The sequence below is a fragment of the Schistocerca cancellata genome, chromosome 1 (assembly GCF_023864275.1).
Source record: "Schistocerca cancellata isolate TAMUIC-IGC-003103 chromosome 1, iqSchCanc2.1, whole genome shotgun sequence".
NCBI lineage: Eukaryota > Metazoa > Arthropoda > Insecta > Orthoptera > Acrididae > Schistocerca > Schistocerca cancellata.
In genome coordinates, this window is record NC_064626.1 from 1169653347 (window position 1) to 1169672596 (window position 19250).

Genomic DNA, 19250 nt, shown 5'->3' on the forward strand with positions numbered 1-19250 from the left:
AAAAAAATGATTTTGCAACATGACAGTGCACGATCCCAAGCTGAAAATCCAGTCAAAACATACTCTGAAAAGTCGAAATGGAAAGTTCTACCCCAGCCATTGTATTCTCCAGATATTCCCCCCTCTGACTGCCACCTTTCTCGATATATGACGCACGTCCAAGCTGGCTGGCACTTGCAGTCATACGAACAAGTGCAAAATTCGATCGATTCGTGGTTCCCCTGAAAAGATGCCCAGTTTATACACTGCTGGATTCGTATGCTGTCCTAAGGCTAGGAGAAAACAGTGGCCAACGATGGCCAATACCTTGAATCGTAAATTTTTTGTAAGTTTTTCACAATAAAGTCTCTAACTTCGAGAAAAAAAAGGCAGAAGCAAAGTTGTAGACCTTGTAGGTAAGTAAACATGAGCTCTAAACCACATACCTTCTGAGCCATGAGCAATTCTGTATCTTCGATACCGTAAAGCAGATCTCTTCTACTGTAAACTCGTTGCTTTCCGTATTTTGGGAAGCGGTAGTATGGACCAAAACAAGAAAAAAATTGTCCAGTAAACATGTGCTCTAAAATATATACCTTAAAAGTTATGAGCACTTGTTCATTTTCGCTACTTTGAAACACAAGTCTTCAAAGGAACAAGTGCTCGTAACTTTTAAGGTATGCATTTTAGAGCACATGTTTACTCGAAAATTTGTCTTGTTTTGGCCCACACTACCACATCCCAAAATATGGAAAGAAAGGGCCTGCAGTAGAAGAGGTTTGTTTCACAGTATCGAAGATCAAGAATTGCTCGTAGCTCTCAAAGTATTCGTTTTAGAGCCCATGTTTACTACACTTTTTTGTTTCTAATGATCATTCCTGTCATCCCTAAACACTGACCAGTCTTTCTTGAACGCCCTGTATATCTGCACCACGTTCTTTCTACAGGACCCATGACACAAACACAAGGAATCATATGTAAGAACCATCTCAAAGGTGTAACTAGAAGCTTGACATATCTAAGCATGCAACGCAAGCTGCAGTTGTACCTGTCAAACTTTTAGAATCAAAAATAGTATTTGGGTGCCGCTGAGTTCCATTTTCTGCAGTGCGCGATCACTTACGATTTTACTTCGATATTAGTTGCTTGTGAGATTTCCACCTGCTTTATATTTCACAGTGAGTAAGCTTACGAAGATGAGGTTCTCGAATAAGCTACGGATGTGTAACATTTCATCGTTAGGAGTGGTTACAACGGTATCCGTCTACTTAGAGTAGATGATTTGACTGCAACATCTGAACATCAGAGGCTGGCCGCTTTTTCTGTGGCACTGGTTCCCAACCACAGGGGCATCATGATCCGGTTTTAATCAAAGTATTTTAAATCTACATCCTCTCCTAATTCCTGCACATGGAATGGACCAAGTCATTTTTGTACATCTGAGTTACGACTTATAATTATTACAAACATGCTGCCTATGTGACATATTCACATGTATTCAAATGACTGAGGGACACTCATAATGATGTGTCTGACGGTAGTAATTACTCTGATGGAAAAATATTGCGATACCAAAAAATAATTAATGTGAAGAAATTTATGGAATATATTTATCTGTTGTTGTTGTGGTTTTCAGTCCAGAGACATATTTAAGTTATGTTACAAGATCTCAGTTTAATGTAAGCTTATCCAGGTAACATATTAAGTGATTTATGTTGCAATATCGCTTGAGATGAGCCAATGTGGAATGTTGGTCCATCAATAACCAGTGTAACCGTCAGATTGTTGAATGCAAACGTGCGTGCATTGTGCTGTACAGATAACGTATGCCAGTTTGTGTATTGAAGTTTCGTACCTGATGCCCGTGGAGGGTCAATACAAGGACGGTTAATGCTGTTTGTGGATGACGATGCAGTTGTAGTCCAATGATGTTCCCTATGTGCTCCATCAAAGACAGATCTGGTGATCGAGCAGGCCAATGCAGCATGTCGACACTCTGTAGAGAATGTTGGTTTACAACAGCCCTATGTGGGCGAGTATTATCCTGCTGGAAAACACCCCCTGGAATGCTGTTTACAAATGGCAGCACAATAGCTGGAATCACCAGAGCGATGTACATATTTGCCGTCTGGGTGTGCGAGATAAACACGAGAGCACTCTCGTCGTCTTACGAAATCGCACTCCAAACCACAACTCCGGGTGTAGGTCTGTGTGTCTAGCATGCCGGCAGATCGGTTGCAGGCCCTCACATGGCCTTCTCCCAATTAATACACGGCCATCATTGCCACCGAGGCAGAACCGGATTTCATAAGAAAATACAACAGACCACCACCACGGCCTCCAATGAGCTCTCAGTTGACACCACTGAAGTCGCAAATGCCAATGCTTTGTGGTCAATGGAATGCATACTACAAGACGTCTGACTCAGAGCTATTCTTTACGTAATCGATTTGTAACAGTTCGTTGTGTCACCGTGGTGCCAAATGCTGCTCAAATTATTGCTTCAGGTGCGGTATGATGCGCCAGCGTCATACGCCGAACTAAATGGTCTTCTCACTCGGTAGTACCACGTGGCCGTCCGGGATGGGTGTTCTTGAGACCGTACATTCTCGTTACCACCGCTGCCACCAGTCACGTACAGTGGGTACATTTCTGCCAAGTCTTTCTGCATTATCACAGAAGGAATATCTACCTTCAAATGGTTCAAATGGCTCTGAGCACTATAGGACTTAACATCTGTGGTCATCAGTCTCCTAGAACTTAGAACTACCTAAACCTAACTAATCTAAGGACATCACACACCCATGCCCGAGGCAGGATTCGACCTGCGACCGCAGCGGTCACGCGGTTCCAGACTGAAGCGCTTAGAACCGCTCGGCCACAACGGCCGGCCGCCTACCTTCTCGTAGCCCTGTTACACAACCTCGTTCAGACTCAGTGAGGTGTTGACAATGGGGCTCTTTGTCGCCTTAAAGGCATTCTTGGCTATCGTCCACTCACCACGCACAGTCCCAAAGTTAACCAACATTCATGACCGTTCCAGCTCGAATGTAAAGCAAACTTCATTTGCTTCTTCATAGTGACACTTCGAGAGCCACTCTTACACGACTGGCTCGTAATCTGAATAGACGTTGTCTTTCAGATGCAGAAAAACACCTACCAACTTTCCCTCATGTTGCAGAACTCCTTCTTGGTGTAGCAGCTTTTTTTTTCGTCAGTGTGCTTCTTTGTTTGAAACTTCCTGGCAGACTTTAACCGTAACCAAGACGGTGACCGTTGCGTTAATTGTACGTCACTCTCCAAACAAGCAGGCAGAGAAACAAATGAGCATAATATAACTACAACAACACGTACATACAATGGTGACAAATCTGGTATTTTTCTAATTAAGTGCATTAAATACACGCGTAAAAGCCAAAAAAAGAAAAAACAATATCAAAACAAGTTAGTGTTTCAAAAGATCTAAAATAAGAGTAATAATCAGTAGTTCTACATTCAGGCTAACTGGATCGCAATGGTAAACGTCAAAGATCAGGTAAGAAATGACTTCATTGCTCACATGATGTGTTTCGGAATTTACCGATCCTTAGATATGCAGGATCCATGGAGAAGAAATAAAAACTTTGAGGTTCGCCGATGACATTGTAATTCTGTCAGAGACAGCAAAGGACTTGGAAGTGCAGTTGAACGGAATGGATGGTGTCTTGAAGGGAGGATATAAGATGAACATCAACAAAAACAAAACGAGAATAATGGAATGTAGTCGAATTAAGTTGGGTGATGTTGAGGGTATTAGATTAGGAAATGAGACACTTAAAGTAGTAAAGGAGTTTTGCTATTTGGGGAGCAAAATAACTGATGATGGTCGAAGTAGAGAAGATATAAAATGTAGACTGGCAATGGCAAGGAAAGCGTTTCTGAAGAAGAGAAATTTGTTAACATCGACTATAGATTTAAGTGTCAGGAAGTCATTTCTGAAAGTATTTGTATGGAGTGTAGCCATGTATGGAAGTGAAACATGGACGGTAAATAGTTTGGACAAGAAGAGAATAGAAGCTTTCGAATTGTGGTGCTACAGAAGAATGCTGAAGATTCGATCGATAGATCACATAACTAATGAGGAGGTATTGAATAGGATTGGGGAGAAGAGAAGTTTGTGGCGGAACTCGACCAGAAGAACGGATCGGTTGGTAGGACATGTTCTGAGGCGTCAAGGGATCACCAATTTAGTATTGGAGGGCAGCGTGGAGGGTAAAAATCGTAGGGGGAGACCCAGAGATGAATACACTAAGCAGATTCAGAAGGATGTAGGTTGCAGTAGGTACTGGGAGATGAAGAAGCTTGCACAGGATAGAGTAGCATGGAGAGCTGCATCAAACCAGTCTCAGGACTGAAGACCACAACAACAACAGATATGCAGGAGCCATTGCTGCACGTAGATACAGTGTCTCCAGTTGTGTGTGAAACAAACATTCGCAGACTACTGATAATTGTAGTAATCTTCGCCTGCCTCATGGATCTCTTTATGTCAAATTTATAAAAATAAGAGTATCAAAACAACAGACTCAAAAAAACCAAAGTAAATCACTAAATAATGCAATTTAATACAACAACTTCATGTCTGAAGTAAGTGAAAAGCAGAAAACAAAAAAAAATTCGTTGTTTGTAGATGACATGCTGTAGAATAGATGGGAGATATAAAACTGCCAACATGAATAACTAATGTCGTCCTGTGATTTACGTGAATAATGGTAGGCCAATCCTTTCTTCCAAATTAGTACTCTAGGCCTAGTTTTCAGCTTAACATAGGCGTACAAGCGGCAAACCTTGACATGTCTGTTTACCTGTATTTGTAAATTAACGGAATATTTAACGCCTAATCATCTGTCCTTTGTGTATCTAAACGGCTACAAACCGAAATTCAAGTAACCTCCACAAGCTGCTAACACGTACTAACAGTTCTTAGAAAAAAAGTAAATGAAACAGTGAAATGAACACAGCGAGCGCTAAAAGGTGTTTGGGTAAAATAAAAAATATTTTATTCACTTATTCCATAGCTTTTGTTGTTGCTCAAAATTTAACATATGTGGAAATACCTGAGTTTCCAATCAGATGGCTCAAATTAGCAACCACACTTTGACAGTGTACGTCTTTATCAATATATATACTTCACGAACCACTGAACCGTGAATGGCAGACTGTACTCTGTACAAATATTAGTGATTTTATGTTAAAAAATAAAACGGCTGTCTACGCGCCTGTGTGCGCATCTTGCTCTCTTGCCTCATTCTCAGGGTCCCTGCGTAAGATACACGACTGCCGCAGTAAAATGGTCGCACAGTCTTACTCGAAAGCTGGTTGTCTAAATCCCGCAACACAGATTTGCGAGAACTACGTCACTTTCCTTCCAAAAGACACAGTCAAGTTCCCCGAGCACCTCTGTCACACTTCCACACGGTGTGTACCGAGCTGTTACAATCCTAGCAGTGCATCTCCGAATTCATTCGATATCTGTTGTCATGCCTGCTTCACAAAGACGACTGACACTGCAGCAGTAGTCTGGATTGGGTCACACTGGCGTTCTCCAAGCGTTTTGTTTCACAGCAGCAACGCTCTTTCTCAGCATCCTTGCAACAAACCTGTCTCCTACGTGCTATTCCCATTATTGTTTTCCCTTCTCATCTCATATTGCTTCTTAGTATTAGTAATGAATGTTTAAATGGTGAAATAAACTCCAGACACTTATCACCAATCTTGAAATACACTCCTGGAAATTGAAATAAGAACACCGTGAATTCATTGTCCCAGGAAGGGGAAACTTTATTGACACATTCCTGGGGTCAGATACATCACATGATCACACTGACAGAACCACAGGCACATAGACACAGGCAACAGAGCATGCACAATGTCGGCACTAGTACAGTGTATATCCACCTTTCGCAGCAATGCAGGCTGCTATTCTCCCATGGAGACGATCGTAGAGATGCTGGATGTAGTCCTGTGGAACGGCTTGCCATGCCATTTCCACCTGGCGCCTCAGTTGGACCAGCGTTCGTGCTGGACGTGCAGACCGCGTGAGACGACGCTTCATCCAGTCCCAAACATGCCCAATGGGGGACAGATCCGGAGATCTTGCTGGCCAGGGTAGTTGACTTACACCTTCTAGAGCACGTTGGGTGGCACGGGATACATGCGGACGTGCATTGTCCTGTTGGAACAACAAGTTCCCTTGCCGGTCTAGGAATGGTAGAACTATGGGTTCGATGACGGTTTGGATGTACCGTGCACTATTCAGTGTCCCCTCGACGATCACCAGTGGTGTACGGCCAGTGTAGGAGATCGCTCCCCACACCATGATGCCGGGTGTTGGCCCTGTGTGCCTCGGTCGTATGCAGTCCTGATTGTGGCGCTCACCTGCACGGCGCCAAACACGCATACGACCATCATTGGCACCAAGGCAGAAGCGACTCTCATCGCTGAAGACGACACGTCTCCATTCGTCCCTCCATTCACGCCTGTCGCGACACCACTGGAGGCGGGCAGCACGATGTTGGGGCGTGAGCGGAAGACGGCCTAACGGTGTGCGGGACCGTAGCCCAGCTTCATGGAGACGGTTGCGAATGGTCCTCGCCGATACCCCAGGACCAACAGTGTCCCTAATTTGCTGGGAAGTGGCGGTGCGGTCCCCTACGGCACTGCGTAGGATCCTACTGTCTTGGCGTGCATCCGTGCTTCGCTGCGGTCCGGTCCCAGGTCGACGGGCACGTGCACCTTCCGCCGACCACTGGCGACAACATCGATGTACTGTGGAGACCTCACGCCCCACGTGTTGAGCAATTCGGCGGTACGTCCACCCGGCCTCCCGCATGCCCACTATACGCCCTCGCTCAAAGTCCGTCAACTGCACATACGGTTCACGTCCACGCTGTCGCGGCATGCTACCAGTGTTAAAGACTGCGATGGAGCTCCGTATGCCACGGCAAACTGGCTGACACTGACGGCGGCGGTGCACAAATGCTGCGCAGCTAGCGCCATTCGACGGCGAACACCGCGGTTCCTGGTGTGTCCGCTGTGCCGTGCGTGTGATCATTGCTTGTACAGCCCTCTCGCAGTGTCCGGAGCAAGTATGGTGGGTCTGACACACCGGTGTCAATGTGTTCTTTTTTCCATTTCCAGGAGTGTAGATTTTCCTCAGTTTCAGTTCTTTGTTATGTGCATTATCTTATATTTGTACGTATCTAATCAGAACTGCGATTATTTCTACCGAGTGGAGTTTCTGTTTCCATCTATGTATACTATGTAAATTGAAGGAGGAGGGCAGTAATAAGGAAAGGGACTATGGACATCAGCTGTATCAGGACTTTATGCGACATAAATGGTGACGAGTGGAAAATGTGCCAAACTGGGATTTGAACCCGGGATCGTCTGCTTACGAGGCGGTTACTTTAACCGCTGCGCCACCAGGACCCAAGGTTTATCGCAACCGCGCGGAGTATATCGACACACCACTCGGCCGACTCACATTCCCTCCTGTCACCACCTGTCCACAGTCGCCGTCCATGTCATCCATACTCGCTATGTAAGATTCCCACAGCAGGTTGGACATAATTGTGTATTCACACTGAGTCTGTCGAATCAATTATGAATGCATGTGTTCGTTCTTTTCGACATATCGGAAAGGACAGACACCATTCATTAGTATAATCTAGGTAAATGTTTCATTCATTATTTATGTCCATTTATGTCAATGTAATTACTCCATGGATGTAATTTCAAAAGTAATGTTCTACAAAAACATAAATTTTACAACTTTACTTGTAATACTGATTCATGCATAGCGCATTAAGGCTTGTAATGTGTAAAACTTCGAGAAAGTCCCTGTGCAGTGAAACTGGCTTAGCGGTAATTGGAAAGTGGCAACAATCAGGTGGTGGTTAGCAGGCAAAGTGTTCCCATCTTGTGAACTGAACGAAGCAATTAGAGCAACAAGATTATATAATATAGTCGTCACTATGGAATTAATTTGGCTTACTATTGAAGAGATACTTTGGTTAGCTCTCAACAACGAAAATCAGATTAAGGAAGAGAATTTTCAGAGCTTGTTACACAGTGAGAGCCACGGATGCTTTTGCAGCAATTTTTTTGAATAGCCAGCGGAGATGGGCACTGCCACTAACTTCATTTCAAAGGATCAGTTTAGTACTATACAACTGCATGAACCAGTTAGGCGGTTTTTTATTCATTAATAAGTTTGTGTACTTTAAACTTCGTCTTGTGCACACGTATTTTAACCTGAGTCATTTATGTAGACTGGGGCCCAATCCAAGTGCTGTGATATTCCCAAGTATCCTGTTTTATTGAACTGAGAAACAACTGTCTTTCACTACGGAATGAAATTTTCACTCTGCACCGTACTCACTGATAAGAAATTTCCCGGCAGATTGAAACTGTGCGCCAGACTGGGACTCAGACTCGGGACCTTTGTCATTCACGGGCAAGTGCTCTACTGATGAGCTGCCCAGCATCATTGACGATCCGTCCCCACAAGTTTACTTCAACCAGTAGAGCACTTGTCTGGGAAAGATAAAATTTCCGAGTTCGAATCTCAATCTGGCACACAGTTTTAAGCTGCCAGGAAATTTCTTCCACTACAATTAATAAACATTGTGGAGTGCCACAGTTCATAATTATTCAGTGAGCGTTATGTCTGACGTTCCCCAAGTGATGTTCTTGGAAGGATAGTTAAAGTTTCACCAAAGCACCACCAAAAGAGATTATTTAAAGTATTCTTTCTACTAAAATCTCATTTCAGTATTACAATTACCTGAAAACACTGTGATGGTTCATAATAGTTACTGGGTAACAGACTTGAAGGCCCAGCAGAAGGATTGAATGTTATGTTGGTTTAGAAGTAACAGTGTTTATAATTTTATATGTGTATGGTTAATGGTTTTTCTCATAGTGTGTTGTCACTAAAACATTCAGCCATGATCTGAGCCTAGTGGCTGATTACGTCCTGGTTCCCCAGGCTAATTATTGAAAGTCAAAATGGTTCAAATGGCTCTGAGCACTATGGGACTTAATATCTGAGGTCATCAGTCCCCTAGAACTTTGAACTACTGAAACCTAACTAACCTAAGGACATCACACAAATCCATGCCCGAGGCAGGATTCGAACCTGCGACCGTAGCGGTCGCACGGTTCCAGACTGAAGCGTCTGGAACCGCTCGGCCACATCGGCCGGCAGCTAACTATTGAGCCAGATTTAAATTTCACATTACAACTACAGAATTAATGAAGTGATCTTGTCAGTCTCTATCATTTTTCTGCTATAAAGAGCAACTGGCTTTAAGTATTCAAACTGTACTAGATCCCAGTACCAACCTTTCCATTTCAGCTAAAGAGTATGAAGAAGTGAATGATCCTTGGGAATACAAATAAAAATTGGTAAAAATAACGTAATCGTCTGAAAACTATTTAAGTGACAGGGAATACTGATATCAGCTGCATTCGGGCTTTATTTAGAATCAGCGGCGACGAGTGAATATGTCCAAAAGAACAGACACCACACATTCACGTAATCGACTCGCCTCGAAGGACAATGATCCACCACGTCCAGTGCGAATACCCTAAAATTTGGACGTATATAGGCGGATTGGACATTTATCTGCCAACACCTTCACAATGAGTGGAAATTTCATGCTATGAGAGCGAAGCAGTTGCCTGTAACATCTGTGGAATAATCGACTTACGGCAGTGGCAGTATTATCTCTGAAATTGTGTGTCTTTGGTTCTGTTGTAGAGCAGAGAGCAGATCATTGTTGGACATGGAATAAACAGGCAGAAGTTTTGAGTGTAGTGCATATTGGAGGAGGATTTTGCTGAAGAAAATTGTTAGGAATTATTAATCTGATGGAAGAACTTACAACTCATCATTTATGGAACAGAGAAAATTGATTTGCATTATGGATATGTTCTTAAGGTAATAATTTTTTCTGGCGCTTACTGATATTGTTAGCGATTCTTGCAACAGAAAAGTCCACCTCCGCACCTCAATTTAGGTTATTTCAGTTTAATTCATTTCAGATGGTATAATATTAAAAGCATTGCCTTGCAAGACTTTTATAAAGAAAGTAAAGTTTCTATGGCTTGTGTGAGTTTTATGTTCTTGTGACATAAGAGTTTTAAATACAGAATAGTCATTGTCATGAACGGATTAGTATTTTCGTTTGAAGTAAGAAATTTGTTTTAGTATAAGAAAATCATCCGAAACTTTCTCCTGATAATTTAGATTTACTTTAGCATATTTTAGCTGGCGCGATTTGTTCATGCTGTGCTGTTGCTGCTGAATATGCCGTAATTTTTAAGGTAAGATTCTTTTCGTATTTTTGCTGGTTCTTTCGTTTCTCATTTCAAGTTTCCATTGCGCTAATTCTAAGAATTTTCTATGTAATTTAGATTTTTAATGGGGCAGTAAACAGTGGGCGTTTCACAGTATTGCTACGTAATTCCAGTGTTTCAATTTTTTTGAGCAGTGCACAGTTTGATTGTGGTAGTTGTCTTTGAGTAACAGTTTTGATTTTATTTCCTGTACAGTGGACGCCAGTTAGTTTTGTCCTTATGTAAATGTGTGCACTGAGACATACTGTTTGAAATAGTAATAGTAGTCCTTTTCATGACATAAGAGGACAGTAAACTCGGTTTTGAGTAAAAGGCGGCCAAAGATTTTAACGCTCATAAACGAACGAGTCAGAGCAAATAACTTTCAGCACAATAACGTCTGACCTCCTGTGGGAATCTCAAAGCAGAGCACAGGGAACACGGATAGGGACTATGAACAAGTGGCGTTAGGTGAGTATGTGGGTCGGCCAGGAGGCGTACCTAGATACTGTGCGCAACTGCGATGTCCACTGTCTACGGGTGACGCAGTGATTAGCGCAATTGCCTAGTAAGAAGGGAATCCTGGATTCGACTTCCAATGTGGCACCCATTTTCAATCGTCGCCACTGATTCTGCATTAAGTCCTGCTGCAGCTGATATATCAATGTCAAAAAAAAGAAACAGAGACCACGCATTCATATAATAGTAATGAACACTTATTTGCTGCTTTGTTATACAGAGTCAATCAGAGGCAGTTGTTGGAAACACGATTAATGTTCCTGTACTGTTGTTCATTCCCAACTACTATTGCATTGCTTCCTAAAGTGTACTAGTGTCTTCTACTTTATTTTCAAAACAGAGTTTCTGTATAAGGTAAAGTCAATCCCAATAGTTAACTTTCTTCGTGAACAGTGTTAGTATTTTGCATAATTAGGCTGGCGAAGGTTCTCTTTTATGTAACTGCAGTTTATTTATAACTAATAGAATCTGGGTTCGAATCATGGGTCAATTTAAAAACCTCTCACAGGAGTAGCATTAACGGTCTGCTGCTAATCTAATAGTAGCCGAAGTGTTATACCTTCTATCTGCATTTTCGTGCTATCGGCCAATGACAACATTTTTCTGTAGACAACGCCACTGTCAGTGAACAGTCTGATATCATTGCTGACCTTGTTTAATAAATAGGTTCCGAATGCTGAGCGCATAACGGTCCTATTACGCTTCCTTGTATCACACCCGTTTCCGTTGAACATTCGGCGCCCAGTACATAGTGCTGGGTTTTATTAGTCAAACGTTTCTAGATCCGAAAACTTATCTAAGAAGACCTCAGTCTGATTGAATCTTGGTCATTATTCGGAAATGTGGTACAATGTCGAACGACTTGCTTAAATCAATCTGCTTATATGCAGATAGAGAATACAGGAGAATACAGCTCAAGCTCGAAGTGGCAGTTTAAGTGTGGAAGGTGTTGGTCTTTATGGGAAATTGATTGCAGAAATTAGAAATTAGGTGGAGGGTTCTTACCCACAGTTTTCCCCACCCGATGACCGTGACGGTGGCGCTGTCTGGAACCTCCTCTCCCTGCTCCGGGAGCTGAATTGGCGCCACCGTGACGCCATCAATTGGAAAAGCTGGAGATACCTGCGGAGGCATGAACATTACTTAGTTCATAAGGATTTTTTTTTTAAACAAGGGTAATTGAATTTAGTCGAACTAAATTAAACTAGGTAATTTTAAAGGCACATTTACATGCTGAGCTTTTCTTAGCAGAAAACGTAATTAAAAGTAATAAAAAAGAATTAATTTGAGCCATAGATATAGTCGGCGGCTGTATAAATATTGTATGCAGCCGCTGGAAATATTTGAAGATTTTTGATCGTCAGATGGTTAAGAGGCACCTTTTGTTTTCTAGGCCTTATCCAGGTCGGGCGTATGTGACACACCGCCATTAATGCTACATTATTTTATTTATATATTCACGAGTTGCAACCAAACGGCACACGTAATTCAAGTCACAATGTAAGTGCAGTAATTTAATTGTGTTTTTATGTCAGAATGAATACATTTATTATTAAACTATGTAAGTTTTATTTTGTGCCTTTAGTCACTGTAAGATTGTTGGGTGACTTGGCATGGCAAAAGGTTCTGTACTTTTAAACAAAAAGTCGTCCAGCTCGATCCACCGTCATCTTCGGGTGCTGTTTGATAACGAAGTCAGATTTTAGTGAAAACACAGACAGAAGAAACGCGGTTAAAAATACATGAACCGACCTTTAACGAAAATGTCGTGCTCAAGCGCCGAGAGTCTGTATAAAATATACTTTACCGATCCGTAAACTTAATTGATATCTATTCGATATTCATTACTATAATTTATTGTATGGTCTCGATCAAGTTACGAATGAGCCAGAAAAAATTAATCAAATGATGAGATGATGAGGTCCCATGCTCCGAGGAGCGTAGGGGACGGTGCGACCCCGGGAATCGAACCCGGGCGCGAGAAGCGAGAACGCTACCGCAAGACCATGAGCTGCGGAGTTAAATAATGAGACACTAAAAGTATTAGTTGAGGTTTGCTGTCTTGGCAGCAAAATAACTGAAGTTTGCGAAAGTAAAGTGGGTGTAAAATGTAGACTGCCAATGGCAAGAAAAGCGTTTTGAGCAAGAAAAATTTCCTTCCCGAGTGAGGTGGCGCAGTGGTTAGCACACTAGACTCACACTCGGGAGGACGACGGTTCAGACCAGCTTCTGGCCATCATGTTTTAGGTTTTCCATGTTTCCCTACATGGCTTTAGGCAAATGCCGGGATTGTTCCTTCGAAAGGGTACGGCTGACTTCCTTCCCCATTTTTTCGTAATCCGATGGGACCGATGACCTCGCTGTTTGGTCCCCTCCCACAAATCAACTAACTAACCAATTTCCTTACAAATGGTTCAAATGGCTCTGAGCACTATCCGACTTAACTTCTGAGGTCATCAGTCGCTTAGAACTTAGAACTAATTAAACCTAACTAACCTAAGGACATCACACACATTCATGCGCGAGGCAGGATTCGAACCTGCGACCGCAGCGATCGCTCGGTTCCAGACTGCAGCGCCTAGAACCGCACGGCCACTCCGGCCGGCAATTTCCTTACATGTAACATAAATATATGTTGTGAAGATAATATGAAACCCAATATCTATATGTTATATTTGCGTATATTCTAATGCATCGCAGTTTGTGTATTTTCTGCATCTGTCAGAAACTGAATCGGTTTCCTTTTGCAGTATTTACAGTTTCTCTTTTAAAAAATTTTAGTATTGTTTGTTTATTTTGAAATAAATTTGCATATGTTTAAAATGTAAAATGTTTAATAAGATTTAACTGTAACTATATTCTGCAATCTCGGAATGTGTAATGATAAATAGCGACTTTCAACATGACTACATGTAGGTTGGTTGTCGGCTGGTACGCGGGCATGCATAGCGACGTTTATAATAGCAGACACATAGTCTGTTTACCGTTGTATTATTGAGTGCGTAAACAGTGAACAAAGCATATGTAAATGTTACGTGGCTTGGATTAATCTTCCACGCAAAGGTATAAAGAGTGCTACATCGGAATAGTGGAGAGACATGTTCACTATCAGGACAGTTTACGAAGCACAATACGAACTGCTGAGTTAAAATTCCAATGTGTCGATGAAGCTTTTATCGTGACTGAGGTATCGTGGACAAATATGAAAGCAGTGACTGTAGAAAGACTGTTTTACAGAGTGAATTAATATCAAAATAGAGCATGTGGCAGCGTAACATCTCTGACTCTGTAAATGACGATCACCGCCCCGCGAGGCAGTGAGAGTTAGTATGCTGGGTACACTCGTAGCGCTTACACGTGTGCGAGGTGTAAGCTACAGCATCGACTCAAAAATTCCGCAACATCATCATTGTCTAGTGGTTGCGCAATTGTGATGTGTAAGACATGTGATTGCTGGTTCGCGCCTTGCAATTTATTTTTGTATTTTTTTCTCTTTTTAGGAAGATCCTGTGACTTCCATGTTAACTTAACAGAAGTTCGATGTTATGTACAAATAAGAGCGCTCACTCAGGAGTGAAATAAAAGGCTCTGAGCACTATGCGACTTAACATCTGACGTCATCAGTCCGCTAGAACTTAGAACTACTTAAACCTGACTAACCTAAGGACAGCACACACATCCATGCCCAAGGCAGGATTCGAACCTGCGACCGTAGCAGTCGCGCGGTTCCGGACTGAAGCGCCCAGAACCACTCGGCCACAGCGACCGGCCTCAGGAGTGAGTTCTCATTGTCAATAATTTGCAAATTAAACATGAAACATGTAAAATGGGAGAAAATATTCAAACCACGTTGGTCATCTGGTAAAACAAGGCTACACTCAGAATAAAAAGCATAGAAAATACCCACATATTTACAACAAATTTAAATAGTAACTTAGTCTCAGCCATTTATATAGCATAAAAGAAAATTAACGAGATAGTTCTCTTAGGACACTTCTCTGTCAGACAAGAATGTCTTCAAAGAAAGAATATCTTTAACCACGAAGATTAGGTTCTTTCTCATTTTACTGCATCGATTTTGTACAAATACCGACGCGTTTGCGAAAGATCCTCAGCGTGCTCGTGTTATTGAAACAGTATTCATTCCCCGTAACGATCCGTGACAGAAAGGCCTGTCCGTCGGCCTCATAACGCTCCAAAAGTTCAGATTAAATGGTCTTTCTTTAAATCTTTTGGTCCACTGTGACCATTCGTCGAACGTATCGTGAGCGCTTCTTTGAATATCCGAGAGTCTCGATCATTTCAGACGAACTTCCAATGCTGACCAATGACTGTAGAGCCAATTGTCGAGTTGTGATGCGCCGGTCGGCACGAATAATGGCATCCGCACGATTTAGCATGTCTGGAGCAGTGGCTGTGACAGGAACTCCCGAGCATGGCTGGTCATGGAGCTTTGTTTCCGCATTTCCTGGGTTATCAAGTGCAGCATCGCCATTCACTGCACGCAAACGTTTATGGATGTTCACCACGGTTTCTTTTTCTGCATACAAGAATTCAACAACAGCGCGCTGCTTGTAACGTGAGTCGTGTGTAGACGCCATTTTGACGTTGTACTACGGCTGTGCCATCTGCCAGAACGGTTCGAAACTTCACCGGTGTTGAGTTAATTGTTGCGCACTAGAAGCTAAAACTAATAAAGAGACAACCGAACAGGATAACGCACGTCCACAAATCATGGACAAATCAGCCTTCACAATACGCACTATTGGTCCGCTGAAAAACCCCTGCTGGCCGAGAGAAGAGTAATAACAAGATTTTTGTCTGGCAACGTGTGGTGCGGGTTTTCAAGAAGTGTATCATTGGTTCGTATTTTGTTGTTGGGACTCCAAATAGCCACAAGTCTCTATAATTCCTTCAGTCCGTTTTGTTCCTATCTTCATAGTTTAGTTCTCTGGACACACTTTCTGTTTGTCAGTTTTTTGTGCATGTATGAGTTTCTGACTAAAATATCCAAGAAATTTATCTGTGCTCTTCCTAATTCTTCTGAGTCCAGAACTAAATTTCAGTCGTTCCGTTTATGTTAAAGCTTTAAGTCCTGGCGATGAGAATCATTGGATGTAGCCACCAATTTTAATCTCATTTTTCAAAAATGTACCATGAGGTTAAACCATTTTTCTGTTGTTTAGCGGAGATTTAGACTGCTGTTTGGGCCGAAAATGTTTCTCATAATCCTGAGTTCCTTTCTTTAGGATATTTTCGGTGTCGCTTTTTGTCTGAAGCATGAGATTTTTGTTCACATAGAGATTTTCTTTCGCTTTGAGATCTTCGTTCGCGTACAGGTCTCCTCGTCTGATGACAGTATTGTAATACTTGATATTTGTGTGCGTCGAAAGATATTTTTTGTCATAGATACAGTGTGTTCTTCCGTAGCCTCTCTTGAGTTTCTATAGGTGAATTTTCCCTCTCAGTAGAGTTGATGATTTCACCTAGGTACTTGCAATACGGAGTCTCTCGATGTGACATTATTTTGTGGATAGTTTTTGGTTAGTTATAGCATAAGACGGGGAAGATGCAAATTCTATGTGAAACCAATTAGCAATGGAATACAGAAACTGGGGATTAATTACCAGGAGACAGAGTACCTCACTAACGATCCAGATGACTTACGCATAGACGGAAAGAAAATTGAGAAGGACAGTACTTTCTGCTATTTGGGATCAATTTTAGAGTTGCAGGGAAAATCTGAGGTAGAAATTAGTAAAAGAATCAGCAGTGGAAGAAAGATAATTGGGGTGCGCAACTCAATCTTATGGATCAGGAATATAGTAAACCGAACCAAAAAAATCATATATAAATCGATACTAGAGAGCGTAGTTATTTATGGAGCAGGGACTTGGACTACAAATCTGAAACACCTAAAAAAATCTGCAAGCAGTAGAAGTGGACTTCTGAAAAGATCAGCAAGATTTCTAGAAAAGAGAAAGTAAGAAACGACGAAATAATAAAGAGAATGGAAGTAAGAGAGAGAATACATGACGTGATGGATTGATGGAATGGTACAGGCATGTAAGAAGGATGGAGGAAGCCAGAATTCAGAAAATGATTCTGGAATGGGAACCAGAGGGAAATAAGAGGATACCCTATGACCACCTGGCTCCAAAATGTACGATTGACAGTGAGAAGACTTGGCGCAAGAGAAGAATATATACAAGATCAAAACACCTGGAAGGACATCCTGAGGAGATACATTAAGGTCCTATGTAAAATGTGAAATAATTTCCGGGTATTTATGTTCGAGAAAAATCTTTGTATAGAGGAAAATTTCAATAAGTAAAAACAGTAAATTTTGGATGTCGATCTCTGAAGACATGAACTCACGTATTTGGAAGCCAAGTTGTAACGATGTTATTATTGTCAGTAACATTATTTTGGTGTGCTTCCAACTCTATCCGCTGCTGTCTCTCATGTCCTCTTCTCATTAGTTACACCGTCCTTCTGTTCGTTGTCTCTACTGCAAGGCCGCAGTCGCCTTTTAGTTTCCACCCTCCTCCGTCTCATTTGTGCACTGAATGTTTGAATCATTGTAGCTTAGATTTGGCGAACATTAATGAGCTCCCTCGGCATGAATCCACATTAGAAAATACTCGGAATACTTACCTTCAATACGGCAATGTCGTTGACCCAGGAATCACTGGCGTTGTATCCCTCGTGAGAACTGATGTCTGTCACTGTGTGTCTGGTACCCCCTTCGGTGACGCTGTTGGTACCAGCTAGCACCTCGTACGTGTCCTCGCTGCTGCCAAAAAGAACCAAGAGTGCGTCACATCTTTGCAGAAGAGAACTAGGTGTAACCTGGTACAGTTAGACAGCGCTATTTTCAGTTGGACAGCGCTTAGTGAGGTACACTACGTGATCAAAAGTATCCGGACAACCCCAAAAACATATCTTTTCATACTAGGTGCATTGTGCTGCCACCTACTGCCAGGTACTCCATATCAGCGACCTCAGTAGTCATTAGATATCGTGAGACAGCAGAATGGGGTGGACTTCGAACGTGGTCAGATCATTCGGTGTCACTTGTGTCATACGTTTGTACGCGAGATTTCCACACGCCTAAACATTCCTAGGTCCACTGTTTCCGATGTGATAGGAAGTGGAAACGTGAAGGTACATGTAATGTGATAGGAAGTGGAAACGTGAAGGTACACATAGAGAACAAAAGCGTGAAGGCCGACCTCGCCTGTTGACTGGCAGAGACCGCCGATAATTGAAGAGGGTCGTAATGTGTAATAGGCACACATCTATACAGACCATCACACAGGAATTCCAAACTACATCAGTATCCACTGCAAGTACTATGACAGTTAGGCGGGAGGTGAGAAAACTTGGATTTCATGGTCGAGCGGCTGCTCATAAGCCACACATCACACTGGTAAATGCGAAGCGACACCTCGCTTGGTGTAAGGATCGTAAACATTGGACGACTGAACAGTGGAAAAACGTTGTGTGGAGTGACGACTCACAGTACACAACGTGGCAATCCGATGGCAGGGTGTGGGTATGGCGAATGCCCAGTGAACGTCATCTGCCAGTGAGTGTAGTGCTACCAGTAAAATTCGGAGGCAGTGGTGTAATGGTGTAGACGTGCTTTTCATGGAGAGGCTTTGCACCTCTTATTGTTTTGCGTGGCACTATCACAGCACAGGCCTACATTGATGTTTGAAGCACCTTCTTGCTTCCCACTTTTGAAGAGCAATTCAGGGATGGCGAGTGCATCTTTCAACACGATCGAGCACCTGTTCATAATTCACAGCCTGTGGCTGAGTGGTTACACGACAATAACATCTCTGTAGTGGACTGGTCTGCACAGTCCTGACCTGAATCCTATAGAACACCTTTGGAATGTTCCGGAACGCCGACTTCGTGCCAGGCCTCACCGATCGACGCCAACACCTCTACGCAGTGCAGCACTTCGTGAAGAATGTGGTGCCACTCCCCAAGAATCCTTCCATCATCTGATTGAACATATGCCTGCGAGAGTGGAATCTGTCATCAAGGCTAAGGGTGGGCCAACACCATACTGAATTCCGACATTACCGATGGAGGGTGCCACGAACTTTTTCAGCTAGGTATTCAGGTACTTTTAATCACACAGTGTGTGTTGTAGGTTTATGTTATGCACAGGATTGCAGGGAAATGTGTTACACAAAAATTACGCAAGACTAATGTGGGCTTTAACTCGATAGTTCGTTAGAACACCATAGACAATTACTAGGCAAGGCCATATTGGAGGTGCTATGCTCTTACCATATAAATTTTCGTTGCCAATTATGAGGGGACCAACAGTTCAACTTGGAAGCAGACCACAA

General features: G+C 42.5%; 1 protein-coding gene across 1 annotated transcript in view; it reads right to left on the bottom strand.

Moving 5' to 3' along the window:
* Positions 1-19250, bottom strand: part of LOC126139409 (mite allergen Eur m 3-like) — a 58335-nt gene that overhangs the window by 14737 nt on the left and 24348 nt on the right. Inside the window, exons 3-4 of the mRNA XM_049915227.1 lie at positions 17539-17677; positions 11887-12003 (exon numbers count right to left, since the gene is read on the bottom strand). Coding sequence (XP_049771184.1) covers positions 11887-12003; positions 17539-17677 — 256 coding nt within the window. The remainder of the gene's footprint in view (positions 1-11886; positions 12004-17538; positions 17678-19250) is intronic.